Source organism: Apodemus sylvaticus, chromosome 21 (genome assembly GCF_947179515.1).
Source record: "Apodemus sylvaticus chromosome 21, mApoSyl1.1, whole genome shotgun sequence".
Taxonomy (NCBI): Eukaryota; Metazoa; Chordata; class Mammalia; order Rodentia; family Muridae; genus Apodemus; species Apodemus sylvaticus.
In genome coordinates, this window is record NC_067492.1 from 19,248,227 (window position 1) to 19,276,060 (window position 27,834).

General features: G+C 43.3%; 1 protein-coding gene across 1 annotated transcript in view; it reads right to left on the reverse strand.

Moving 5' to 3' along the window:
• Window positions 1-27,834, reverse strand: part of Hydin (HYDIN axonemal central pair apparatus protein) — a 325,093-nt gene that overhangs the window by 226,464 nt on the left and 70,795 nt on the right. Inside the window, exons 9-11 of the mRNA XM_052166496.1 lie at window positions 20,876-20,975; window positions 9,099-9,217; window positions 3,510-3,733 (exon numbers count right to left, since the gene is read on the reverse strand). Coding sequence (XP_052022456.1) covers window positions 3,510-3,733; window positions 9,099-9,217; window positions 20,876-20,975 — 443 coding nt within the window. The remainder of the gene's footprint in view (window positions 1-3,509; window positions 3,734-9,098; window positions 9,218-20,875; window positions 20,976-27,834) is intronic.

The window sequence follows — 27,834 nt, forward strand, 5'->3', positions numbered from 1 at the left end:
CATTCATGTACAAGCTTATATATGGGCATATGCCTTCAGTTCTTCTTAGTATATATGCTGATAGAATTGTCAGGTCAAATGTTCATTTATTTCAGGTAAGGGTAGGACTATTATTTACACCAGCTGCAGTGTCTTACATTTTTACTTGTATTCATTTGTTTTCCCATTGCCATGACACAATATCTCTATGAAAGTTAACTTAAGGAAGGGAGGGGTTCTTTTGGCTCACAGTTTAAGAGTGCAGCCCACCATGGCCGGGAAGGCGTGGCAGCAGGGACATCTGGTCATGTTACATCTGCGGTTAGGGATCTTTCTCTTTCTCACTCAGCCTGAGATCCCAGCCCGGTTAGACTGGGTCTCCTCACCTAAATAAATGCAGTCTAGAAACTCTATCACAGACGAGTCCAGAGGTTTGTCTCCTCGGTAATTCTGGGTCCTGTCAAGTTGACAGTCGATACTGTCACACAGCCATCAAGTGTATACTCCAATTGCCTCAAAGCCTTGCCAGTGTTTATTTTCCGTTTTGTTGCCTATAGCCAAAACTACACGATGGCGTGGTGGCCTTTCTTGACATACATCTCCCTAACCATGATATTGCTCAGACCTCTTTCTTTTTGAGGTAAGTGTCTTAAAAAGCTCAGTGTAGTTCTAAATCTTATTATTTAATCTTCTTACTGCATTGTATCTAAATATATTAGTTAGAAGTCCCTTATTAGATACCTGAATTGCAAATACAATCTCCTACTCAGCTTGGTAGTGAACTTTGAAGCACAAATCTTCTTATGTTTTGATGAAGTCTACTTTATTTGTCTTTGCTTGCTTTGTGCTTAGGTGTCTTGTCTGAGACACTGCTGTCTAATCCAAAGCCATACATATTGATGTGTGCTTGCTGTGAACTGTCTTATAGCATTGGCTCTTGAGTTTGGGTCTCTGATTTATGTTGAAGAAATTTCTGCATATTATTAAGCTCTTGATCTCTTTCCCTTTTTAAATCACAGAACATTGGTGGGTTTTGGCAAAAGCCCTTTTGTGTGTGCTCAGATAACTATTTGGATTTCTCTTTTATCTTGTAATATTATATGTTACTAATGTTATGTCATGCTGGCTTATTTTGCTATGTGATCCAGCCTTGACTTTCTGGGGTAAAATCCATCTGATCCTGGTGTTTAATCCTTTTATAGGTTGGTTTGGTGGTTCATTGTTAAGGATTATTGTTGTCTATATTCATAAAGGATATCCTCTGTCTTAGGCCCACAAAAGAGTAAATCTGTAAGCATCTGAAGCAAAGTTTTCGTGTTGGTTGCTGGATGTTGTTTCAGGGTATGATTCTTGATAACGCATAAAGATATCAGGAAGTCAGAAAGTTTGACCCAAAAACTTGGAGAGTTGATCTTCTGAGGGAAGATAAAGGTCCCTCAAGGGACCAGATGAACAGCTTGCTATGAGGTGTGAGGTGTGAGTTGTTAATGGACACAAGAAACAGGCTGACTGCTCATGCTGTGGGCTACGGCACAGAGGCTGAAGGACGTAAATCATGGGTCAGCACAAGTCTGCCACACCTTCTGGAACAGTCTGTGCTTTCAACTATTTGGGAAATAATTCTAATTTTTAATAGTTTTTTTTTTTTAAGATAGGGTCTCATGGAGCCCAGGTTGATCTCAAACTTGCCGTGTAGCTGAATGATCTTGAACTCTAATCCTCCTGCCTCTCCTTCTCAAGTGCTGGGATGACAGATGAGCAACACCATGACAGAATGGATTTTTAATGTTATAACAAACACGGATGATCGAGGGAAAATTATAGATGTCTTGAGAGTGTTTCAGATAACCCTTGAGATTTTAAGAAAATCCTAAGGTGATGGGCTAAGTCCCCAGGCATGGTATAAGGTATGCCATTTTCCCCTCCTTAGTTATCAGGGACTGTCTCTAACAACAACAACAACAACAACAACCAAAAATGGAACAGCAAATGATAGAAATTCATTTCTGTCCTTGGAAGCGTGGGCCTTGGCAATAGTTGTATTTTTTCCCAAGGGCTTCTGCCTTCAGCTCTAGACGGCATCTCTACTTTGTGTCTTGTTCTGTATGTCCATGCCCTAATCTTCACTTCTAATCCACTTCTATTGGATTTTACTCTACCTCTGTGACCTCATATTAACTTAATCACCTACTTAAGGGTCTCATCTCCAGGAACAGTGACACTCTAAGATGCTAAGACTCAATACCTGAAAGCTTGGGGACACAGTCTAGACAATAAAAGGAGTTCTCAAGATGAGTTTGAGAATAAAAGGTTTGAGAATAAAAGCCTTTGAGCTGATCTCAAGATTCTAAATTTCTAGTGGATAGTATGAGATCAATACTTTAAAAACAAACAAACAAACAAACAAACAAACAAACAAACACATAATATCTTTCTTTCCTTGCTATCCTGGACTCCAAGAGACACATCATTGTGTAGAAGTATGGAGACTGTTAGCAGTAACCATAAGAGAGACTTTTTCATGTATTTAAAGAATCTCTTGTGACTGGCTTTTAGAGTCAGGGTGATGTGTTTTGAAGGTGTGATCTTTCTATTTGGGAGAAAATTATCTTTTTAAACAGCAATGATCAATATCATCCTGTTGGATTACAAAAACAGATTTTTTTTCAAAACCCAAGGACAAATTATATTTGCGACTATCAGTTACCACAAACCGTGCAAAACACCCTCAGAAGACTTCTGTCATAAAAGCTTTAAGTGTCTAACCTTAGCAAACAGACTAAAAAGTGGTCACTTTTGCAGTGCTTGAGGGCATTGTAAATAAGGTTGTTTACAGAATTTTCATATGATAAAAGTGAATGACCAAAGTTCAGAGAAACTAAAAATAAACAAAGCTGTTGTCAAGAAGACAGGTTGATCCGGGAACTACCACAATAACTCATTTTCTCCAAACAACTTAAAACATAGGGTTCAGTCTACACAACACCATGGGGAACATGCCCAATATCTTTTAGTCTCAGAAGCCCAGAAGGGTCTGGCCTGATTAGTACTTGCATAGGAAACCGCAGAGAGTAGCTAGGACTCCAGTATTCAGATGTAGTCAGTTCTCAACCTTCCTAATGCTGCCTCATGTTGTGGTGACCCCAACCATAAAATTCATTGCTACTTCATAATTATGGTTTTGCTACTGTTATGAATTATGATGTGAATGTTTGATAATCAGGGTATCTGGTATGCCACCCTCAAAGGAGTCATGACCAACAGGTTTGGAACCACTTATTTAAATCCTTATTTGATAGGCTACAACTTACAGGACAACCAGATGTCAAGATAAAATATCTGCATCCATATTACAAGGACATCCAATATGGAACGAAACACTGGTGGGCATTGAAAACATTCCACTATGCTGAAGGGTTCATATCAACAGACAATTGTGAACATCTAAGACATTATCTACATTTTGAGGCTCTAGAAAGCAGCAGGGAAAACTGCAGTCAGTTTCCCCCTTAGTTACGAATATACCGTACTTAATGGTTAATTTCACAGGCTCAGGGGATCCGTTGACGTCGATCAGGAACTCTTCTTCAAAGTGCCCCAACATGGTAGAACTGAAGGAGATCTGGACAGCTTGGACCCCGCTCGGTTCAATGATGCCTTCTTTGGGATTGAAAACAAAGCAGGCCCCCATGGCTGAAGTTGGAGGGATGACGTTGAAGAGGGCATCGATGCTGCCTTTGTTGGACAGGATTGCCTGTGTCGGGCAAAGTCAGATGTAGTCAGGTCAAGGGAACAGCGGTCAGATCCCGTGTAAATACATGATGTATTGTTCAGCTTCAGGGCAAAACTCGGGAATTATGACCAAAGGAAACTCTTGAGAGAACTGAATTGTCTGATGTCCTAAATGCTTGAAGACTAGACTCCTATGTCACGAGATCATTTTATACTTTTGGTGTTTGCTTTAAAATTAAGTTAGTTGGGGCTGGAGTGATGGCTCAGAGGCTAAGAGTGCATGCAGAGGATCCAAGTTCTGTTTCTGGAACCCATGTTGGGTAGCTCATGACTACCTGAACTCCAGCTCTACAGACCTCACAAGAACCTGTACTCACATGCATTCCCTCCACATATACAGAACTAAAAATTAAAAAAAAAATCTTAAAGTTAGTCATTTGAATTATATTCATACCACTAAAAGACTGGCTGTAGTTATATCTATGAATGAAGGCTCTTAGACTAACTTTTAAATATTCTCTATAAAGGAACCACAAAAAGACAATTCTTTCACATGCATGAGGAAACTGAGGTTAAGTGTGGGCCTTAAAAGAAGAGGGCAAGTCAGAATGGAGTGGCACCAACTGCCTCAGCCTGCGCCTGTCACAGAGCCTGGAGACTGCATGTCAGATGTCACCAAGGACTCCAGATGATGAGGCGTACTCTCTGAAGATGAGAGTTCATCCTCCTGGGATGTGTTCATCTCAAACACCATTGGATGAGTGGCTATCTGGGGATTCTTATGCAAGCAATCATTTTACTACAGAAGCTTTATTCCTGTACGCTAATGTCCTGGTACCTTGCTTGATTGCACTGTAGCTCAGAGTGCATGTGAAGAGCTCATGCCTGGTGTGCAGAGTCCTCCACAGCTGGTCTTCATTTGCTGTTCCCACCCACACCTCCTCATTAGTGTACAGGAACCTGTACTACAGTCACGCTGTTCTATTCTGGGCCTGCAAAGGCACTGTTCTGTGTTCCTTGACAATCCTGCCTTTACACTTAGAAGGGGGACCAGCTTCCTCTTTTGATATATAGGCACATCTCTTAATCTACACCCAAGACGCTGGAGGTTAGTCAAAGCAAGTTAGTTATCTGTCCTCTTTCTACCACATGGAATCTGGTCATAATTCTATCTATAAATGGTGACTCTTAGAATACCTCTTAAATGTTCTCTATAAGCAAGCATCAAGGTGCATATGCACAAGGAGGCTTAGGAAAAGTGAAAACTGAGAAGTGTCCAAAGACATCCAGAAACTTAGTAGGAAAAATGTGAGACACCCAAGGGATGTGGCGAGGAATGCTGGAACATTCTGGAAACCAAGGAAGGTGTCTCATAAATGTGAAGAGTGGACAGAGGTCAGCAGAAGGGGCTCTAGGAAATGAGATTGGGGTTTTATGTATAATGAGAGGTCACCCTGACTTTGAAGAGAGTGACTGTGATGGGGTGTGGTTGCAGAACCCAGAGGACAAATGTCCAGGGAGGGAGAGGTGGAGCCGAGGTGTGGTTGGCTATCTCCTGCTTTGGGATAAGTGCTGAAGGGTAAGGACTGGTATGGCAAGAGGAGGGGGTGTCTCAGAGGAGGGAAGAGTGCTTGTAGTAATGCAAACCCAGTGCCCTGCCTAGAGGAATCCCCCACCACACCACAGGGCTCCTATTGTTTTGTCAGGGCAGTGCGTTAGGTGGCCAAGGAGATCAGCTGTGGTGAGTAAGCTCAGAGGCTCAGGCTGCTCTGGAAAGAAATCTGTGTCCTCCACAGAGGAACAGAGCTACTTCTGCCAATGGCAGATAACCAGTGCACCAAAACAAAACCATAAATAAGGTTGTTTGCTGCCTGGCTCACCGTTTTATGTCTATTTCCAAACTTCCCTGCTCTAAGGTTCCTGGTAGTCCGAATTGTGTTCTTATCTTTTTCTCTTTTAAAGAGACCACATAGAAAAATGATTATTTTTGGACTCGGAAGCCGTGCAGCCTGGGTTCAAATCCAAGATTTGCATTTGACTTCCTAGCTAAGCAATTTTAGACAAACTCCCTGATTTCTCTAGGCCCCAACTTTCCCATCTGCCCTCTTCAACTTCCCATAGTGTTAGGAGAGTAACATTCGTTAGGAGTGTTAATTCGTGTAATTGTAAAAGTCGTACCTGGCAACAGAGTTTACAAATGAAAGTGATACTTACATCTCTATTTCCCAGTACTGTGGGCATAGGACTTACCTGCATTCAAAGGGTAGCTCACATATGCTAGTGGTATCTTGTAGGCTACACTTTTAAAACATATTTTTATCTACCCTTTAAAATGTTCATTCATACAAACAGTATATCTTGATTATATAAACAACCCTGAAGGCCACTCTCTAAAGCGGAGGCTCTCACCCTTTGGGGAATCAAAGTAGACCCTGCAAAAGAGGTCTACTAAGACCACTGGAAAACACCGATACTTACATTATGATTCACAACATAGCAAGATTACAGTTAAGAAACAGCAAGAAAAAGAATTGTATGGGGGGAGGGGAAGGGTCACCGCAACATGTGGAACCGTATTGAAGGGTCGCAGTGTGAGGAAGGTTGAGGGCCGCTGCTCTAAGGCATTCATAGCCATTGGTTGTTCTCTCTAGACACAAGCACAGACCCCTTTTGTTTTTTACCTTTATTGTTGTTTGGGTAATATGGCTATCTTTCCCAGATTTTCTGAACAGTGACAGTTCTCTGTCTCTGTCTGTCTCTGTCTCTCTCTCTCTGTGTGTGTGTGTTCCTGTGGGTATGCACCTGTGTATGCAGATGCATACATGTCTGTATGTCTGTGCATGTGGAGGCCAGAGGTCACATCCACAGTTCCCTCCTTAACTACTCTCTGCCTTAGTCACAGACACAGAGTCTCTCCCTAAGCCTTGAGCTCGTCCAAGTATCTTCCTGTCCCCCTCTCCCTAGCACTAGGATTACAGGGAAGTGCCACCATGCCCAGGGTTTTACAAGGGTCCCAGGGATCTGACCTCAGTTCCTTATGCTTGGGTAGCAACACTTTACTGACAGAGCTATCTCCCAGCCCGTCCCTCTACATCGGAGAATATGATGTCATTCTATTACTCTTGACAAGGAAACATCTACTCATGAATACTGAATCCAGCTGATGGTCTGGGACATGGTTCTGAGGCTCTTACCCCTGAGGTCCAACCCTTGGGAGAGGGGATCACTTATAATAGAAGTTGACCTCCTGTTGGTTTACCCCAGGATTGCACAGGAGAATTCTGCATACTCTTGGGATTATAGGTTTTTCCTTATGCATCTGCTGAGCTCAGCAGTGGATAAGGTCAGTAGCTAGTCATTCAGATTTCTCAAGGAGGTAATATAATAAATTAAGAGACGCAGTGGAGTGTCAGCATTGAAGATGCCGAGAGTGCAAAAATCTCCCTATAGATGCGCCTCATCACCCCCCTCTGCCGCTTTCACCTCTGTCCAATCTGATGTCTCACCTCACTGAACACTTTGGCTGGCTGGGGTTTGCTCTGCAGTTAAAATCTAGGCATGCCTAGTCAATTGCTAAAAGAAAAATTATTATTATAGGCAGGGAAACCATATCCCTTTCGCATCAGAACTAAATGTCTTCCTGGTGTGACACCCATAAAGTACAATCTGTAAGGTGTAAGGAGAATTCACCAGGGACAAATTACACAAGGAACATCAGTGAGTAAGAAATCTCATTTTTCCCCTCTGCTTTGGAGACTCTTCTCTCAAGAGCGCACAACATAGAATAATGTAGAAGTTAGCCGTGTATGTAGCTCTCTCATGTACTAATATTACTCAGGCAGTGTGCCTGTGTAGATCATTGAGCCCGACACTAACATTTGTATGCCTTTGTGTGGCCTCATTCGACTCCATTACCCCTGTGAGTGTGGGAATGAGGTTCCCTGTCTCCACATCATGTAGACACTTCTCCTTGTAGATGGGATCAACTTGATGTGGAAAGGTGGGGTGCTGGGAACACCCCATATTCCCAGAGGGATTTGTGACCCGGGGCTCGTAATGTTCTCAAGCTGAGTGGCTTGGTCAAGTTTCTTACACCTATGGATGTCAGGGTTCTTTCTATACTGCCATCATGCCTAGATTCTCTGTCCTCCCTTTGTAGACCTATACAAGTAATAGACCAGGATAGTAATAAGCTATCTGCAAGGCCGTCTCCTATAAAAGCCTCATATGCATTCCCCAGAATTTTCCCCTTCAGCTGGCAACTACAGGGGAGGCTTTGGTCTTGCAGCTGTGTGCTAGAAGTGAATGCTGTGGTTCCAGACTCCCGCACTGTAGGAGAGTGTCTGCTGAGCCTTCACTCCATGCTTTAGCTATCATCAACCTATGTAGAAAAATTGTCGCTAAGCCCTAGCTTACTTGGCTAGAAACAGAAGGAGCAACTGTCCCTGCCCGCTCCATGGGCTTTCTGCAAGGACTGTGTAGAGACTATAGACAAAGTATCAGACTTTACCAAAGTTCCCTGAGGGCAGTATTGTAGAACTGACCATGTTCTCCTGGTATTTCTCATGACGGAAAGATAATAAATCCTACTTTTCACAGTTCTGTAATGATTGTAAATTACACACATACACACACAGAGACAGACAGATACACACATACACATACACACACACCTTCTCCCCAGATACTTATCACTTATTAAGTATTGGCATTAGCTCGCTAAGATACAAACATTTACAACTTAGGAGTACCTTGAAACCCAGTTTCCATGGTAGCCACTTGCATATATATGTCATATATGTGAAGGTGTATAACAATGATGTGTAAGAGTGAGTTGACCCACAAGGTGACACTGGAGTGACTTTGACTCTGAAGGACCGTAAGTTCATATTGGAAAATTCCAGTTTCTGCTTAATTAGAAAGATGGAGCACAACACTCTTTCGGAAAAGTGATGATTGGTTTTTAAAACACAGACCAGGAGAGAGATGATCAAGTAGAGACCCTGAAGTGTGAAAATCACTATCCTCATTAGGACAGTCTCGAAAATGCAAAAAGCTCTCTCTCCTCTGATCCGTGGTATTTATGTTGTCCCGGAACAAGCACTAGACAGATGGGGAGCTGTATTTACGGTTTTTCCCTCTGCAGTCTACAAATTGAGAAGGATAAAGCCAATTAAATCACAGTGCTCAAGAGCTTTAGCGCTTGACAAAATAAAAGAATGGGAGAAGATATTCTTCTTTTGACTAGGAGAGAGGTTAGAATTGAGGCAGAAGATGCAAAAGGAGGCAACTGAACCAAATTTCTAGCAAACAAAAAACACATCAAAAGAAGCAGAGGGGAAAATGAGATACTGTTAGACGCCTCAGGGAGCAGTGGTGGTGCCCACCTCGTAGCAGTGGGCAGATCCAACGAACACTTTGCCAATGTCCAGTAATTCGAAGTTGAAGTGAATCTTGGGCCCCATTCCTTCTCCTCTGATTCGGAGGGGCAAGCGGATCTCTCGGCCTATAAAAGCAATTCTGACTTTAGTACCAGACAGTGCTTTATTATCCCAAACCACCCACAGCTTATTACCAATGTAAAGCACGGAGCTTCTCAAATGACCCCCGGTACTGTCCAGTACCGAGGGAACTACAATTTAACTAAGGTGGAGGTCATCTCTCGTCTTTAGGAAACAGTAATATTGCTGGGTTCTTACCTTTAACAAACAGCTTACATAGCAATCTGGGCTGACATTTTATCAGGGAAAAGACAATTAAGAAAGTTAACCTCCAGGTACAGAAAGGCAAATGCTACGTGTTCTCACTCCTGTGCAGATGCTAAAGCTGGCCCCATTGCAGCTGAGGGTCGAGGAATGATTACCAGAGGTGGAGCAGGGAGGGTTATCAAATACAGTCAGATAGGGTGGGGATACAGCTCAGTGGAAAAAGGCAAGAACGGTCAGCACAAGACCCTGTGTTATCTCCAAGCACACCGCCCTGTCTCTCTCTTTCACAGATACATATACAACACACACACACACACACACACACACACACACACACACACTAGTTCTAGTGTTCCATGGCACAGTGGGGAAGCCAGAATACATTGTATATTTCAAAATGCTAGAAGACACAAATGATAAATGGCTGAGACAATGGAAGGAGTCCTACCTTGATTTGATCATAACATAGCATTTATGTATCCAAATATCATATTGTACAATGTAGTTATTATATATATACAAGTATTGCTTCAATTAAAACAATTTATTTAACCAAGTCTTAGCATTATTCTGAAGTTTTAATAAAGCAAGGTAGTTACTCTGAATCTGAGGGGGTGACCACTGATTGATGCCACTCAGCAAGTGGAAGCCACCACAAGACGCTAAGGGACACTGTTTTGATCTAGATTCAGGAAGACCCAGAGAACTAGCTGTCTAGCTTTGTGGATCTGACCCAGACTTTTCTACCTCATTCCACAGAGGTCATGGAATGACCTCAAATGTATGTGTCTTAATACATTCCCAATGAAGCCAGAGTTAACAAGGGCACATCCAACCTCTCTCTTGTGTCTTGTCCTCTTTTAGAATATGGAAATACCTTCACTAGATTTTATAAGATTAATTAGAAATTACCGGATATATAGAAAGTCTCTCATGACTCCACCCTCTTAAAAGAATTATTGCCAACGTCAGGGTGCCTACTGTCTGTGCTTAATTATATATCAAAGCGACTGTTGATATAAATAAGCGAAAGCATAAATTACATACTTTGTACCTAATTTTTTTCGTTTTAAAATACAGCTGAGTAGGGCTGCATGACTGCTTTCCTCCATCAGCAGCTTGTAAGCTATTTCCTAGAACCATTTCGAGGTGGCAGGAAGGGAGCTTTTCAAGTCAAATTCAGTTCTAGTCAGCCGAATCCTGTGTCCTAAGCATGCTGTGTCTTCGGCAACAGATGTCCACCCCTCAAGTCCTGAGAGGCAACCAAGGGGCTACACTGATAGTCTATATTGTTTAGGGAGTCATTTAAGAGGATGTTTCTTGTGACCAACTATTCAAGAGGAAGGTGGAGTTATGAGAGGCTTTCTATGTATCTGGTAATTTCTGATTAATCTTATATTGTCTAGTGAAGATGTTTCCACATTCTAAAAGAGGAGAGGACATAAGAGAGAGGTTGGCTATGTGCCCTGGTACTGCAAGTTTTTCAGTCCATGGTTCTTTTTGAGGAGCATGGCCAGCCCCAGTGGTTTAACTTCTGTGTGTGTCTCTGTGTATACAACACACACACACACACACACATACACACCCTATGAATAATTACAGTTTTAGGTAAATATAAAAATAATAATCCCTTGAGGCTTTATCAAACAACAATTTGTCCCTTGTCCCAACTTCTCTGTACTGATTGACTACTTTTCTCCCCAGTTGAAGCCCCTCCCACTTCCCACTCCTCATTTTTTATCACCTATATATTGCTATTCCCCACCCAACCCCAACCCTTGCCGCTACCTGTCTACAGTATACTATCTTGGTTTCCATGGTTACTCTGAGTTGTAGACTCACACCTGACCCTCTGGAGCTGGGGACCACAGAGAACATATTTGGCACTTGTCTTTCTAGGTCTGGGATACCTCATTCAATATGATCTATTCTAGGTCCATCCAATTACCTGCAAATTTCAGGATTTAATCTTTCTTTATAGCTGAATATTATTCCATTGAGAATATATGATATTTTCAGTGTCCATTCATCTGTTGAAAGACATCTAGGTTGTTTCTATGTCTAGTTAATCTATGTCAAGCTATGTCTAGCTTGTGAACAGAGTAGGTAATGAACACTGTTGAGCAAGTTTCTGTGAATTAGGGTGTTGAGTCCTTTGGTCAGATGACAAGGAATGGTACAGATGGGTCATGTGCTGGGTTTATTTTTATTTTTATTTTATTTTTTTGAGAATTCTCCATACTAATTTCCAGGGTGGAAGGACCAATTAGAATTCCTGCCAACAGTGAATAAAAATTCCTATATTTCTACAGCCTTGCCAGCAAAACAACCAGTTGTTTGGTTGATCCTAGCCGTTCTGGTTTTGCTTCTTTGTTCGGTTGGTTGGTTGGGATTTTATGTTTGTCATTGTTGCTGTTTGGAGATAGGGTTTCTATGCATAGCCCTGGCTGTCCTGGAACTTGCTTTGTAGACCAGGCTGGCCTTGAACTCACAGAGATCCACCTGCCTCTGCCTCTTGAGTACTGGGATTAAAGGCACACCTTTAATCTCACCTGGCTCAATCCTAGCCATTCTGACTGGGGTGAAATAAAGTCTCAAAGTTGTCTTAACTTGAATTCCCCTGATTGCTAAAGATGATTAATACTTACTGAGGTATTTCTTAGCCATTTTTATTTCTTCTATTGAGAACTCTGTGTAGATCTCTAGCACATATTCTAAAATTGGGTCATTTGTTTTCCTGACTGCTTTCTGAGTTCTTTGTATATTATGGATATTAATCGCACCTGTCAGATGTGTGCCTGACACATTTTCTCTCGCTCTGGGGATTTCTTCTTCAATGACTGGTTGTTTCTTAGCTGTACAGAGCGTTTTAGTTCTGTGAGGTTCCAGTTATCAATCACTGGCCTTAATTCCTGGGCAAAAGGACATATTTGCTCTGTATATAACTTTGAATACTCAAAACACTTTTGATGGCTTGTTGGGTTTAGTTTTTATTGTTATAGAAAATACATTCAGAACTACCAAGTGACAGCAAGCAACAGTTCTCATTCACTGTTGACACCGTTAATTATAATGCCATGTGACATCCTACTGTCTTCTGTTGCTACTTAGTAGCTTTTTATCTTCACTATCTTTCAGAGGCAGGAATACTGTCCTTTTGTATGTCTAGTTCTAGGCAGGATTGTGGCCATTAGGCAGTTACAACTTTGATTATAAGAAGCAAGACTGAGTTTTACAATATTTGGGAAACCTAATCTCTGTAGAGGGTTTCTTCGCTCTGCTCCATTCCTGGAAAACAGGCATCAGTGAAGGCAAATGCTTTAGGATCGATGGATCTCAACCTTCCCAACACTGTGACCAGTTAGTACAATTCCACATGTTGTGGTGACCCCTAACCCTGAAATTATTTTCATTGCTACTTCACAGCTATAATTTTGCTACTGTTATGAATCATAATTTAGTGTAAAGGATACCTGATACCTTCTACCCCCCAAAAGAGTTGTGACCCATAGGCTGAAAAACACAGGATGAGAAACACTGCTCTATGATGTAAGTTGAACTTTTAGAACATCCAAATACTGTCACCTTTCTCTGTTCTTCTAGAATTCTAGTCTCTGGGAAATGACTTGAACTCTTTGGTCACAAGAAATGGTTTTTTGATTGAGATTCTAACTCACAGACTAGCCAAGAGAGAAAGCTGCTAATGTATCAAGGGATAAACAGTGGGGCTATTTATAACTGTTGGGCCTAAACCTTCTCCATCTGTTACCTTGACTGCCTTCTGTTAAAAACAAAAGAGAAGAAAACAAACAAACAAAACCAAACACGCATCATAACAAGCAGTGGACCCCGGTTTCCTTTGGAGATTATTTATTATTTAAAGGAGCTGGCCCTGTCTGTAACTAGGTACCTCCTGTGGCAGAAGGCATGTAAGACTCTAGTACCCCTTCATTCCTGGGGGCTTATCGGAATCTTAGGGTCATGCTACAAATGTTCCTTTTGCACAGGATTTTATGAGCAGGTATTTTTCTCATTTTAGCAAAAAGGCATCAGGAGGAACAAATGCAAGGGAGCTGTAAGCTGCAAGGGCAGGCTCCTTAATGCAAGGGTGCACTCTTAAAGCATTTAAAAAATGGTTTCTTCTGTACATTTGGAGTAAGCTGGCCGTACCCATGAGGAGTGAAGGGATACAGAGCATATTTGATGAGCCTGAAATCCCTGCAGGCAAAGGACTTCATTGCTTTAAATACCGCAAGATGCAAAGCACTGGCCTCTGACAGCTTGCTATCTGCGGTTCTCTGCCTGCCTGCACTTAGATTCATGCATTGAAATCTCAATTCCCAAGGTGGCAGGATAAAAAAGTGGAAATTGGGGAAGAGGACTGGATGAGGGCAGAGCATTTCTGAAAGAGGTTGGTGTCCCTACAGAGGGGCCCAGATGGAGTTCCTTTACCCCTCTCATGGGGTAAGGACCCACCTAAGAAGGCATTGGGAGAAGTGGGCCCTCATCAGGCACCATGTCTGCTGCCACCTGGATCTCATACTCCTCAACCTGCAAAATTACAGAGGCATAAAACTTCCCTTGTTTATAAACTACCGAGTCTCTGGCATTTCTTCATAGCCCCGACTACACGGGGATCAAAGAATTGCTTATTAACATGAGGTACAGAACAAGACTTTAAACACAAAGTCTAAAAACTGTACAACAAAAATGTTAAACTTGGAGGAGGAGGAAGAGGAGGAGGAGGAGCAAGAGGAAGAGCAAGAGGAGGAGGAAGAGGAGGAGTAGGAGGAGGGGAAGAGGAGGAGTAGGAGGAGGGGGGGAGGAGAAGGAGTAGGAGGAGAAGGAGGAGGAGGAGGAGGAGGAGAAGAAGAAGAAAAAGAAGAAGAAGAAGAAGAAGAAGAAGAAGAAGAAGAAGAAGAAGAAGAAGAAGAAGAAGAAGAAGAAGAAGAAGAAGAAGAAGAAGAAGAAGAAGAAGCAACAGCAGAATCCTCCTGGACTGACCAAAGTAGCAAGCCATGCATCCAGACCCTACATTCCCCTGAGCAAAACAAAGACTGAAGGCGATGGTGCTGCTTGACCCGGGCTGTTCTGTGAAAACACACTGACCTATTTTCCTTACATCAAACCCAGTATGCCCTGTTGTAGTTCCCACATAGTCCCCTGGTGAACGTTTGTTCTTTGTGTATCTCTGTGCCATCCTCTGCCAACTACCAAGGGTGACCTCTGGCCAGAGGGCCATTTTTGTAGTGTTTTTAGAACCTTCAGCCTACTATTTTATCATTTACATTATAGTTCCAGGACATAGCAGCCTAGAAAGAAAATATAATTCATATCTGGTATTGGGGAGTAGATATGGTCAACCATTGATAAGCTTATAGGTAATTAATGTTTTAAATTCTTGGTATTATACAGTAGTGTCAGGTGAGTTGCTGGGTTTATATTTTAGGCATCTTGGGGAAACTGGGTGGCGTTCTGGATGAGTTAGGCCCCTGGGCATTTCTCCTAGCTGCAATAATTGAACCATTTCACAGGTTCTGTGTCATTACGGAATGGTGAGGAACTTGCCAGGGGATGGGATGTGTGGCAGAGTATGGATGGCTCAGACTGGATTCAAATACTGGATGCAGAGTTCCTCAGGCAGGCAGCTCACCCGAGTTTTCTGTTCTAACTTTCTCATCTGTGAAATAAAAGCAGTGTGCAGCCACCCCAGTGAGCCACCGAGAGCCTCAAATGATACTTGCTGGAAGTCTTTGTGCTCATAGGTGGGTGTATTTATAAACACCAAACAGCGATATTGTATTAGTTTGATTATTGGCAGCAAAGGTGATGGGTTATCTGTACAGGGAAGGACTGCTGGTCGCAGGAGCTAGGATCACTGGACATTCATAGAGGGTCTATGACAGGCTGAAGAAGAGTGTCAAAGGTCTGCAGGTTCTAGTTCCTGAACCTCTGAATATTTGGGTCATCCAGATTCTCTGCATTTCTACAGGAAACTTGGGAGGTTTACTTTCATTATTTTTAAAAAATTGTATGTATGAGAGACACATACACAGAGAGAGGAAACAGACAGAAACACACACACACACACACACACACACACACACACACACACACAGAGAGAGAGAGAGAGAGAGAGAGAGAGAGAGAGAGAGAGAGAGAGAGAGAATGCCAGAGGTGACATGTCTCCCTGGAGCTGGGGTCACAGGTAGCATGAACCACCTGGCATGGTGCTGGGAACTGAACTCAGGTTCTCAAGAACTCAGAGAAGCCAGTGCTCTTAACCACAGAGCCATCTCTCCACGGGAGCCAGGTCCTCCACAGGAATTTCAGAGACAGCTTGTGTATTCCTATTTTTAAAAGCAGTTGAGATTTTTTTTATTATTTTGATTGCATCAAATCTATACATACCTGGGGGTGGGTGGCATTGTAACATCACTAAATCACTGATTACAGGCAGTGTGGACTTTTCCATTTTTGTACAGGTCTGTAATTACAGCTATCTTTTATACACTTCACTGCACAGATCTTGCGTTTTGTCCGGTTTATCTCTGAGTACTTTATATTCATAATGCTATTTAAGCAATATTGCTCTCTGAAATTTCATTTTCCCACCCTTCACTGTTGGGATACAGAAATAAAACCCATTTCCTTGTATATGAATCTTTAATCCTGCAACTTGGTTGTAATTACTTTTCCATCCTCATTTTAAATGCACATTCTCCAGCACTGCTTTCTCGGAATTTTGCTTCAATAAAACATAGATGAAGCCCAATAATCTACATTTTTAATGTAGCCAGAGTTGAGACTGGTACAGATCCTCTAAGGACATTAACTTGAGAAACATAAGAAAATTGTTAAATCTGTGAACTGACAAGGCAGAGTTAGCTAACTCAGATCAATCTTGCACTTCCTATGTAAAGAGTAAATAAAGCAATTGAAAACAGATAGATATACATTTTAGCATTTATCTAAGCTCATAATAAAGGAAGGATAATACCAGATAGTAGAAATGAAGGTGGGGGTGTACCTAAGCCTAGTAAAATAGCAACATGAGTCTAAGAAGGTCCAGTGATTTGCAGAGTAGGCGCAGGTGTCATGGTCTCCTGGCTCCTGTTTACCCACACACTAAGAAGATGTAAACTTGTTCTTATCTGGGAACAGAATATTAAACCAAGATTTTTCCATAAACCTAGAACCATGGAAAATCTACCTCTAAAAACAACAGCAACAAGAACAGCCCAGGAAGGTTCCACCTACTGGCCTAGGATGGAGCGATGAGGCCTGTTATGTAGCTAACAGTCTGACGATGGGAAGATGGTCCTGAGAGAAATCAAAGGCCCGTGGACAGACTTGCAACCCAGACGTGCACACCATTAGATAGGCTGCTGAAGAGGTGTGACAGAAGAACTAACAAAAATCCCTGCCCAAAAGAGTGTGTTCAGAACCTCATAGCCTCATTAAATGACTTTACAATATAAACATTTCCAACTATCTGAGGGAACAGTCTAGTTTCAGAGGAAAATCAGTACTTTCCACAAGAAACCCCAGAGGTACATAATAGAAAATTGTTAGAGAAACTCTAACATGGCCTTCCCGACAGATTTGAAGAGGAGTAGTAAGAAATAGAAACCACAATGAAGGAAGAAAATATGGAAATATAAAATTACATGATTTGTAAAAATGAAATCAATAAAAATGGAAAGTTGGGTAGATGAGTATACCAAGAATAGATAAGGCTAAAGAAATCATTAGTCAAGCAGAAGAAATAACAGAATAAAATACTCAGAACAGAGTTCAGTGGCAAGGTGGCCCAGCAGGCAAAACAATCGCTGCCCAGACGGGTGGTCAGAGATCCCTCCCCAGGACCCATACAGCGTAAGGAGAGAACCGACCAGACTCCAAGTAGTCCTCTGACGCCCACCCATGTGCTGTGCTGGATGTACACGTACACAAGCAGATAAGCGTAATAAAAATATATAAATCATGGGGAGATAAGGAGGTTGAAGAAGAGATTACTTCTGAGGTAACTGAGAATTGAGAAGAAAGGGAAGCAGCACCGAAGGAGGCTGATGATGAGAATTTTCCAAGATTGATAAAATGTGCACAGTATAAAGAAACCTAGCAAGTACCAAATACAGGGCTGGCACAGGCAAACCTGCCCCAGTGGAACCACAGCACACCAAAGCACAGGGCAATTCCTAACACTAACCTGAAAGCAAAGAGAGATAAATGTAGCAACTGAAGTCCACTGGTACCTTAGTTAAAAGCTTGAAGGTGGGAGCTGGGGAGGTGGCAGCAGGTAAGAACACTGACTGCTCTTACACACACACACACACACACACACACACACACACACACACACAATCTTTTACTTTAAAAATAAGTGTGAAAAGGAATCAGAACTCTATGTACTTACTTCTATGAAAATAGAGATCCTTTACGATTTGAATGCAAAATAGACTCACAAGTTCAGATACTTGGTCTCCTACTGGCTGAGCTATTTTTGGTGACTTTAGAACCATCAGGAAATTCAAGCTAGAGGAAGTAATTCTTGGGGAGCAGCCCTTGAGGGTTGTAGCATAGCACCCCTTCCAGCCCAAGTATTTTGCATCCTACTTTGTTGAGATGTGAGGAGTCTCCCTGCTACATATTTGGTGTCTTGAAGGAAGGACTGGACCCTCTCTAATGGAGAGACAAACTAAGCCCTTCTTCCCTTAAATTGCTTCTGTCAAGTACTTAGCAGCACGATGAAAGAAACAAACTACTGCAGCATCTTAAAGCCAAGGCAAACAAAAAGAAAGGCAGCCAGGAAGGAACTTTTCTATCCACTTAACAAAGTGTTCCTTGGTGAGGTAGGACCAGGGGGTTTTGCCAGCTGGTTGAAGATAATAGCCAGTAATCAACAGCCCTCCAAAGGACACAGAATTGCACAGAACTTACAGGAATGATAATATGGAATCACTACATAAACAGAGCCCCTCCTTGGCAACTGAATCTTTTAATAAATGACTAACAAAATAAAGAAGAGTGACACGCAGATGGGGAGAACACTGCATTGTGGTCTACCCAGGATAAGAGATCTGCTGGGAGAATCTGAAAGCACAAAAGGAAACAATGGATGAATATAGCTCGTGGTGTATTGTTTAGGAACCTCCTGGAGAGCAGCCCAGCCCCCTGGAATGACGCCCAGCACTGTGTCCCCGCAGAGCTGGAGGAGGTCCCACCACCTGTGGCATGGGGGCCATTGGCATGCTTCCAGGCTATGTCTGAACACTGCCACCCTGCCAAACATTTCCTGCACACCCCCTAAGACGTCCGGTGTCCTGGATGTTGGTCTGTGGCATGGGAAGGTGATATATATATGCCTATCCGAAACTTCTCATCCATTCCGCATTCATCATGGGGCCATGGTGAGAATCCCACCTCACCATGTGGGATGTGCAAGGAAAACGTCACCCATTTGGGTGTATTTTCGTTTCAATCATCTGCTCTTTCATTGACCATTTTGTTGAATAGCTAGCTCTATGTTCTTGGTGCTTGCAGCATATTCCCACATCGAAATTTCAAAAAAAATACAGGAAGCTGAGACCATTTTGCTTAGGGATGAATACAGAGATGTTAAGATTATATGGGAAAGCAGGGAAACCATCCCCATGGCATGTATGATGGTAGGTGTGTCGAAGGGGAGGCTAGCACAGTCTCTGGTTGGCAGCCCAAGGCTGGTGGAGGAGCATGGCTTCATGGATGTGGGAGAGTGGGTGGGGACAGTTGGTGGGACTTGGGGTGACTGTGTACTCATTATTCATCCTTCCAGTTTAAAGAATCAGAGCATCCATGCTACCCTGGGCAACCTAAGATGAAACAGCAGAGGTAGGCAGCACGGCTACTGATGGTTATAAAGAGACTCCTTGGTATAGGCCTTAGGAACATACATTCTTGGAGTGACGATATCTATGCAACTATAGTTATGGTTATGTTTAACTATGGTTCTCAATAATGAGCTTATTAAAGAACTGGGCAAACCCATAGAAGGCAGAAGGGGAGGGTTGCAGAATATTGATGGAAAGGTTAGGTATACAAGTATCCTTATATGCTAAGAGAGGCATTATAAGGACCAGGGAACAAAACCATTAGGGTTTAATATACAATTTAAAGCTGTAAGTAAAACTCATGATATAAATACAGTAAGAACGCGATGATGACGATGAAAGGCATCAAAGAACGTTGTGGGATGATGGGGAGGTTCTCCCTATCTTGATTTGGGTATGGGCGATACCACTACTCAGGGCTGTCAAAAGGCAGAGACAGGGTGAATTTTACCGTATGTAAATTATGACTCCATAAGCATAGCAAAGGAAAGAAGATAAAGGTAAATTAGACGTGTGTCTCTCATATTGAGGGCCAAAGAGAGTCATGTGAAGTTAGTAAAGCAACAAATCCTAATACAGAGTTAGAGAAGTTGGATGTGGTTGGTGGCTCACGTCTGTAATCCCGGCATTTGGGAGGCTGAGGTAGGAGCTCTGAGAGCTTGAGGCCTGCCTGGATTACACAGTGAGTTTCAGGTTTGCCCAGGGCATGAAGTGAGAGGCTGTCTTACCAGACAATGAATGACTCAATGGGTGGATAATGAAAAAGGACAAATTTCCCCAGAAGGCTAAAGAACTCCCTTGTCTCTTCCCCGTGGGTGCTCTTTGCAGCAGCATGTTCAGTCTAGATCAGGTCACCACCACAGTGCTCTCCAGTCTCTCTTGGATAGCTCTCCTTCCTCCCTTGACTTTCACGACACTGGAGTTTGTGACTATCCAGGCTGAATCTGGCAATTTGTGCTTCAGTTGGTTTGCCTGAAGCATCCCCTGGGTCAGGCCAGAGGATGTGGTAGACTGGTCCTGATGTTGTTGACAGGACGCTGTGTCCTAGCTGCATCCTTTTGGAGTGGTCCTAGGGGGCCACTTGTTCCATAACTAAGATGCCATCTTCTGTGCTCTTCACTGTAAAACTGACTTCCTCCGCTTATAACTGGTAAGTATTTTGATGGATGGCATTTTGAGACCACGTAAGATCCTTCCTCACTCTCACTTTGCCCCACTACTTTCCATCCAAATTGATTATTACTTTAAAGCTTTGCCAAGGGGCAGACTTTAATGAAGTGGATTCAGAGATGCCCCTTTGGACATAGATCCTTCTATTGGTATCATGTAGCACTGAATGACCTGAGTACATGATCTCCCACATTCTTATACACACATATACTCATACATGTACACATATACATGCATATATGTATATACACATACATACACATGTGAACACATACATGCATTCATATACACATGCATACACAGATATACACACACAGACACACACACACATATATATACATATATACATACATGGACATACACACATGCTCTGAGCACTTGATAACCTGGTGACCACACAGAACAAGTCCATACCTGAAATGTCACAGTAAACCGTCTGCTGGTAGAGCCTGGCCTCTAGAGGGTTAAAGTACACAGTGATTTCAGCTGACGAGTTGGGCCAGACATCACCTTCCTGAAACAGGAACAAGAAAGAAAGGCATTGTTTTCAAGTGATAATTTCATGACTTCTTCCCCATATATTTAAGGATATTTGGCCCGTGCTTGGATAGCAAATGGTCCTTATGGTTAAGTAGATCAGCACATGCATTTCCTAAGCAGTTCCTCTCTTGTACCCCGCAGGGATCTTAGGTCTATTCTATGTGTGACCAGCTACAGGCACTGTGCTGTGCACTGGCTCTCCAGGGCTCACAGTTGTCTGACCAGCATCTTCCCACTTGCCCTCTGAGTCCTGGCTCTTGCCTTTCTGCTCTTGTTTGTACAAGCTGTCTTTTTTTTATGGCCTGCATACGCCTGAGAACATGAGCTATGGTACTGGCCTTTCTGGGTCTAGCCTGATTCACTTAGCAATGTTGTTGCAAATGTCAGGGGACCCCCCCCCCCAACCTGATGCCCTGCACATGTTAGAGGGTTTGGGTACCTAGAATTAAACTCCAGATGCCAGGCTTCGCAGAAAGCACCTTTACCCACTGAGCGCACCTTACCCATCCAAGAGGGCATCTCTTTTAAGGCTGAACAATACTCCCTTGTATGTATATATCGCATCTCATTCTTGACTTGCCTGTGAAGGGCTCTAGCAGGCACACACGGTGGCAGGCTTTTCCCTTCCACACTTATCTCTCCCTTGGAAACCATAGGTTACATTCCTAAAGCTAGTCACCAAGGTCTGTTCCTTTATTTGGCCACTTCCTCTTCCTGAGGCTGACTAACCAAGGTCCAGCTATCAAAGTTCTGAAGTCCAGCAGTCAAAAGTTCCCTTTTTGGCAACCTTAATTAACATGTACAATAAAAAAAAAAACCAGCTCATGCTAACCCAGGTTTCCCCTTTTCCCTTTATAAACTGTCATTTACCTATGGTCCATATCTGTCTCCTCTATCCAGAGGCAGTCCTTTGTCCCTCCTCCATCCTCCCCTCCCCTTTGTCTCTTCCCCTTCTTCCTTGTCCTCTGTCTCCTGTCTTTCTCTCTAATTCCCCTGCCCTCTGTCCTTCTGGGATAAATAAATCTCCTTTGTGCTGAGAACTTGGTCTTGGTCTGTCCTGTGCCGACGCAGGTCCTATACAACCTGCCCATGGACATTTAAGAAGTTCAGCAGGTTGGCTATTTAAATCATGCTGCAGAGAACATAAGACTGGGCCTGTGCAATTCTATGTCCCATTCCTCGGGATATGCAGCAAGAAGAGAAACTCTGGGTGACATAGTAGCTCTATTTTGATTTCTTTGGGAAACTTACACTGTTTTCTGTGGTGGCCGTACTAATTCACATTCTCACTAAACTGCACATGAAGGCTGAAATCCTTGGAACCTGAAGGAAACACTCTTACCACCCATGAGAAGACACTATTTTACTCAGCAGATGTGACATACGTGGCTTGGTAACTTATCAAGTGGCACAAATTTTGAACAAGTTCAAAAGATAATGCAATAAACTCAATTCCAGTGAGTTTATGAATATGAAATGCCTTAAAGAGGAAACCAGGAAGGATAGTTTTTTTCTTTAAAAAAGGACTTTTTACTATGTAGCCAAGGCTGGCCCCAAACTCACAATCCTCTGTCTCCTTCCCTGAGATTGCAGGGGTGTGTTATCATGCTTTGTGGAACAAAGCATTTTTTAAGATATATGTGTTCAGTGAGCATCTGCTATCTGCCCCATGCATACTCAGTCCTGGGATGTCAGAGGAAACAGGGTGGGCCAAGACTGCAGGGAGCTTAGCCATTAGCAGGGTGATTGACATGAATATACATGGAAAGGGCTGTCCTTAAAAAAAAAAAAAAAAAAAGGTCTGCAGGGACTACAGAGAGAGGAGTGCCTGGCTTCCTAACTTTTGAGTGAGTGACAGGAACTAGAAATGCCTCTGCTCTGTTGAACCATAGCAATGGCCCAAGGGAGCATGGCGCTCAGCTCAGTGTGATTCTGTCATTTTAATTCACATGCCCCCTGAAAACCATAGTAAGAAACCCAAGTGTGATGGTTTGCAGATGCTAGGCCCAGGGAGTGGCACTACTAGGAGGTGTGGCCCTGTTGGAGTAGGTGTGTCACTGTGGGTGTGGGCTTTAAGACCCTCATCCTAGTTGCCTGGAAGTCAGTCTTCTGCTGGCAGGCTTCAGATGAAGATGTAGAACTTTCGGCTCTGCCTGCACTATGCCTGCCTGGATGCTGCCATGTTCCTGCCTTGATGATACTGGACTGAATCTCTGAACCTGGAAGCCAGCCCTAATTAAATGTTGTCCTTGTAAGACTTGCATTGGTCATGGTGTCTGTTCAAAGCAGTAAAACCCTAACTAAGATTCCAAGTTTTGCTACTGTGTAGGAATAAGCTACCTACCAGAATCTACCTACTAGGGGAAAACTGATTTAAAATATTGTGTTGACTATATTAATTTGGTATTTTTTCACTGATTTCTTAGGCTGCTAGAGGTGTTAATTGCACTGGATTTCAAGACCCCCCCGCTCCAAGGCCTGGAAACAAAATGTATTCAGTACAGGCTCCCTAGGTGTTTGTTGACCACCAGCCAGCCCTGTTTCTCCTTAGAAGGAAAAGCTGAAAGGTTGAAGAGGCAGCGGGGAGAAAATATGTGCCTTTTCCTGAGGTTTTTGTAAATAGGGCCAAATGAGCAGAAGTACTAAACACATTTAGAAATCTATACAGAGCTCAATAGAAAACCGAGGCAAGACAGCTTAATAAATAATCAGACTCCGGTTTCAGACGGTCCCCAAAGCATAGCAGATCCAGTCTGGCTGGAAGGAAAAATACTCCTGGAACAAAGGATGGAGAAGAGAACGCATGGCTGACATCATCGCCTCAGAGGTAAGGTCCTCCATTCAACCCACCACCTAGAGAAAAGGCAGCATCAGGCAAAGAGTGGAAAACAGGAAACTAGACACACTTTTGACTTACAAGAGCAATCGGTCTGATCCGTGACCTTCTCAGGCCGTCTTCCTCCCGACTTCGGAGTAAGGGAGGACACCAAGGCTCTAAGAAGCAACAGCAAGGCTGCCAAGGTCATGAGGTGGCTTTGCATCTCCAGCTAAGTTCAAGGGAAGAGAGGTAGCCACTCACCCCTCGTCTCCCGCACCCAAGCAGAGGTGGCTCTTGGTAGGTGCTTGCCAATCACAGAGTCAACTGTTTCTACTCTGCTTGCACATCGTGTAGTTATTATCAGACATGGATTATGTCTGAAGCTGCCTTCTGCCTTTTTTCTTGCATTCGGGACAACCCTCAAAACCACACAACCGTAGTGCCCAGAGAGGCCCCTGAGATCCCGGAGGGGACAGAGCAATTCTAAGCACTCTCACAGACTTGGCCATTTCACTGCAGAGTTTTCTTTGCAAGAGCTTGAAACAAATATTTTTACCCTTTGATAAATGGCAAATGCCTGACCCCTGGGTAGGGTTTAAGGGTGTTCAGACTTAGAAAAGGTGACAGGCCAAGCAGATATAGCTCAGCCATTCAGCTGAGTCTTCAGCTAACTGTAGACGTACCAATGGGCATCCTTGCTAAGAATGACTGAGGATTTGGGCTTCTTAATCCATGTGATGAATGCGAATCTGCTGGAGGGTTTAGACCTCTGCTCTGACCAGACCCTGAGTAGATACAGCTAACTTGTTCCAACACAGACTAGAAAAATGTCAGTGAGTCGTTAGGAAGTGGTCTCCAAAGGATGACCTGCAAGTTGGATTATCTCAGAACATGTGAAAAGAAGTCTTATTGTTCAGGGTAAGCAAGACCATCTTCATGGCCTCCAGGCCACAGTGGGGGCAGCACGGCTTGAGCCTCCAAGCACCCTTGAACCTGCTGTGGTCAAATAAGTCTGCTATGGAGAAATGAAGGGTTGGGAGCTGAGGCACAATTGAGAGGGGTAGTCTGGCTTTCCCCAGACAAAGGGGTACTGGCACCCAGTTAATATGGTGAGAGGGTTCTCTGGTGGCTAAGGAGCCAGTCGATAGGGCTCAGGCTGAATGGGGACCAGCGCTGGGGTGTTCTCATGCAGAACTGCAGCCACTCTACTGAGTCCGCAGCATCCACTGGTAACTTGAATCTTTTGGGCAACACGGGAGATAATCCAAGGACAGATGCTACCCCAAAGTCCTCTCCTGGGTCAGGGTGTGTGTTGGGGAACTAACAGGGTTGTGTATCTATCAGAGCCAAAGTGTGGTCATCCTGTTTCCTCCCCCAGAGTGATGTGGTGGCGTGGTGGCATTCTCTAGCTCCTTTCAGCTGGGCGTCACTGAAAGGTAAACTTCTATGTCCTTCTAGCAAAATGTTGGTTAAAAAAAAAAAGAAACCAAACCTATGGCATTTCTTAGCAGATCAAAGAACAAACCTTACAAACAGGCAATATGCCTACAATGGCCACCTGGTACTCCCTGCCTGCCAATCTTCCCACCTTACATCTTACCAACCCGGATGTAATTAACTCCTGGTTCACTTGTGCTCCTGGAAATACCTTTTCTCTCTCTCTTTTTTTTTTATTGCTCAGCTCTGACATTTCAGAAAAATCAAAACATTCAGGAATTTCCCCACTGGCTGCAGCATCAATATCCTGTCTCTCTGAGTCTCTGGATTTGCCCCTCACTTGGATCTCTGCTGCTCCATTTTTCTTCTATCTCAAAGACTCACTCTCTCGCCTCTGGCTGTTCTCCCCAGTTCACATGTGAGTTTTATTACCATTAGAGTATGATTACTCTATTATAATAATAATAATAATAATATACAGTTGCCCCCAGGTCTAATATAACCATCTCCCCCTTTTCTCCACTGCTTTTGTCTTTCCCAGCTCTATGGTGAGTAGAACTCTATTTCACTTATGAGTCGAGGCACCTACTACTATAGGGAACTGGCTTTGAATCTTTAAGTCTAATGTTCTATGCTCATTGGCCCAATGTTCCATTATCATTCTTGGAGCTTTCTAGTTCCTTCTGAATAAGAACCGTGGACCAAGCAACCTCATGGGTAGTGCTGAGCCTCTCTGGATGCTCTGAGCAGGCAGCTGCCGGCCCGTGACAAGTGATAAACACAGGGAAGAGAGGTGTCCTTAAAGGCGACCGGCTTTTTTAAAGGGTTCCTTTTGGCTCACAGTTTGAGGGCACAGTTCATTGTGGCAGGGACATCAGGAGCTTGGGGTGGCTGGTCGCATCTTGTCCTCGGAGCAGAGAAAGATGGCTGCTGTCTAGTTTGTTTTCTCATCTTTACTCAGTCTGGTTTATGGAGAGGTGAAGCCCACATTTAGGGTGGATCTTCTAGCCTCAATTAACCGACAGATGCCATCTGAGGCTGCTGTAGTTCTTTTATGCTCAATGTCAGGTATGCACAAAAATAAATGGTGCCAATAAGACCATTTCCCCCAAATCGTGCTAAGTGGGCATGTAAAGCGCAAGGGCAGAGTTACATGTGTATTTACACATTCCTGATTGATCTGGAAGGCAGGAGGACTCAGTGTCTACGATGTGAATTCCTATGTGTGTTAAATAAAAGAAGTGCATTTGTTTCTCTGGTTCCATGCGTAAGTGGGACTCACGCAGTCAGCTTTCCAGTCCATCTGTAACTCGCAAACAGGCAAGCGTGTCTCAGAACCACAAGTTTGCAAGTGTTTCCTGAGAGCTCAAGTTCTCATCACCTGTGCTCACAGTTCCGGCCCCTCATCTTGCTCAGTCTTCACCTTTGTGAGGGCCTTTTATCGCCACTTTAAAGATAGAAACTGAGCAGAGAGGTGGTGGCACATGCCTTTAATCCCAGCACTCAGGAGGCAGAGGCAGGCGGATCTCTGTGAGTTTGAGGTCAACCTGGTCTACAGAGAAAGTTCTAGGATAGCCTGGTCTCAGAGAGAGAAAGAGACAGGTGGGAGTAGGGGTCACAGAGGCTAGGAGTGTATGGTATTTTCCCTGACTTTGTTAAGACCTCTGCAATACTAAAAGTGGGTTAAGGCCCACCTCTCTCACTATGCCAAGGATGGAGAAAGGACATTTAGAACCATTACCATTGATACTCAGACTTATCTGAAACATTCTGCCCTGGCAATCCCCTCCCCCTGTGAACAGTGTGATACTCTCCACATAGGCTTGGGTTCTTCTGGAAGGCGACTCAAAGCAGGTTCTTTTAGAGAACAAAGCCCACATGCATGTGTTCATGCTCCTGAGAGACGCACTGATGGCTCCTTATCAAGCTCTCCTGTGTTGAGTGAGGGTCAAAGTCCTGTCCCTTCAGAATAGGATATGGGGACAGTGCCCTTAAGTGGAGCTCTGACACAAAGTGACTTCCTTCATGCCTGGCAGCATAAACACCTTCAACTATCCCACCATTTACCTTACATGACAGGAAGAGTTGCTCCAGTCCTGGCAACTCTAGAAGCTGAAGAAGAAAGATCACTTGAGCCCATGAGTTTAAGAGAAGCTCTGGAGATTCTATGTCCCAAAATAATGAAGTAAAAAGAAATTTTCTCAGAAAGAAAGCATTCTCTCAAAACAAAATGTCTTTTCTAAATATTTTTTTAAAAAGATTAGTTTAAAATTTTATCTCAGTGTGTACATGTGTGTGTATGTATGCATACATGTATGCAGATGTCCACACAGACACAAGAAGGCATCATATTCCCATGGAGGCCAGAGTTGCAGCACTGCATGGGCCACTGGATATGGGGCTAGGAACTGAACTTTCCTGTCCTCTGCAAGAGCAACAAGCTAGCCTGAGCATGGAGCCATCTCTCCAACCCTCAATGCCAAATTCTTCTCAATGACCAATCTACCAACAAAATGCTGTCATCTTTTCCATTACTTAGAACAGATCCAACCAATACTAAAAGCTATGACTCTTGGTA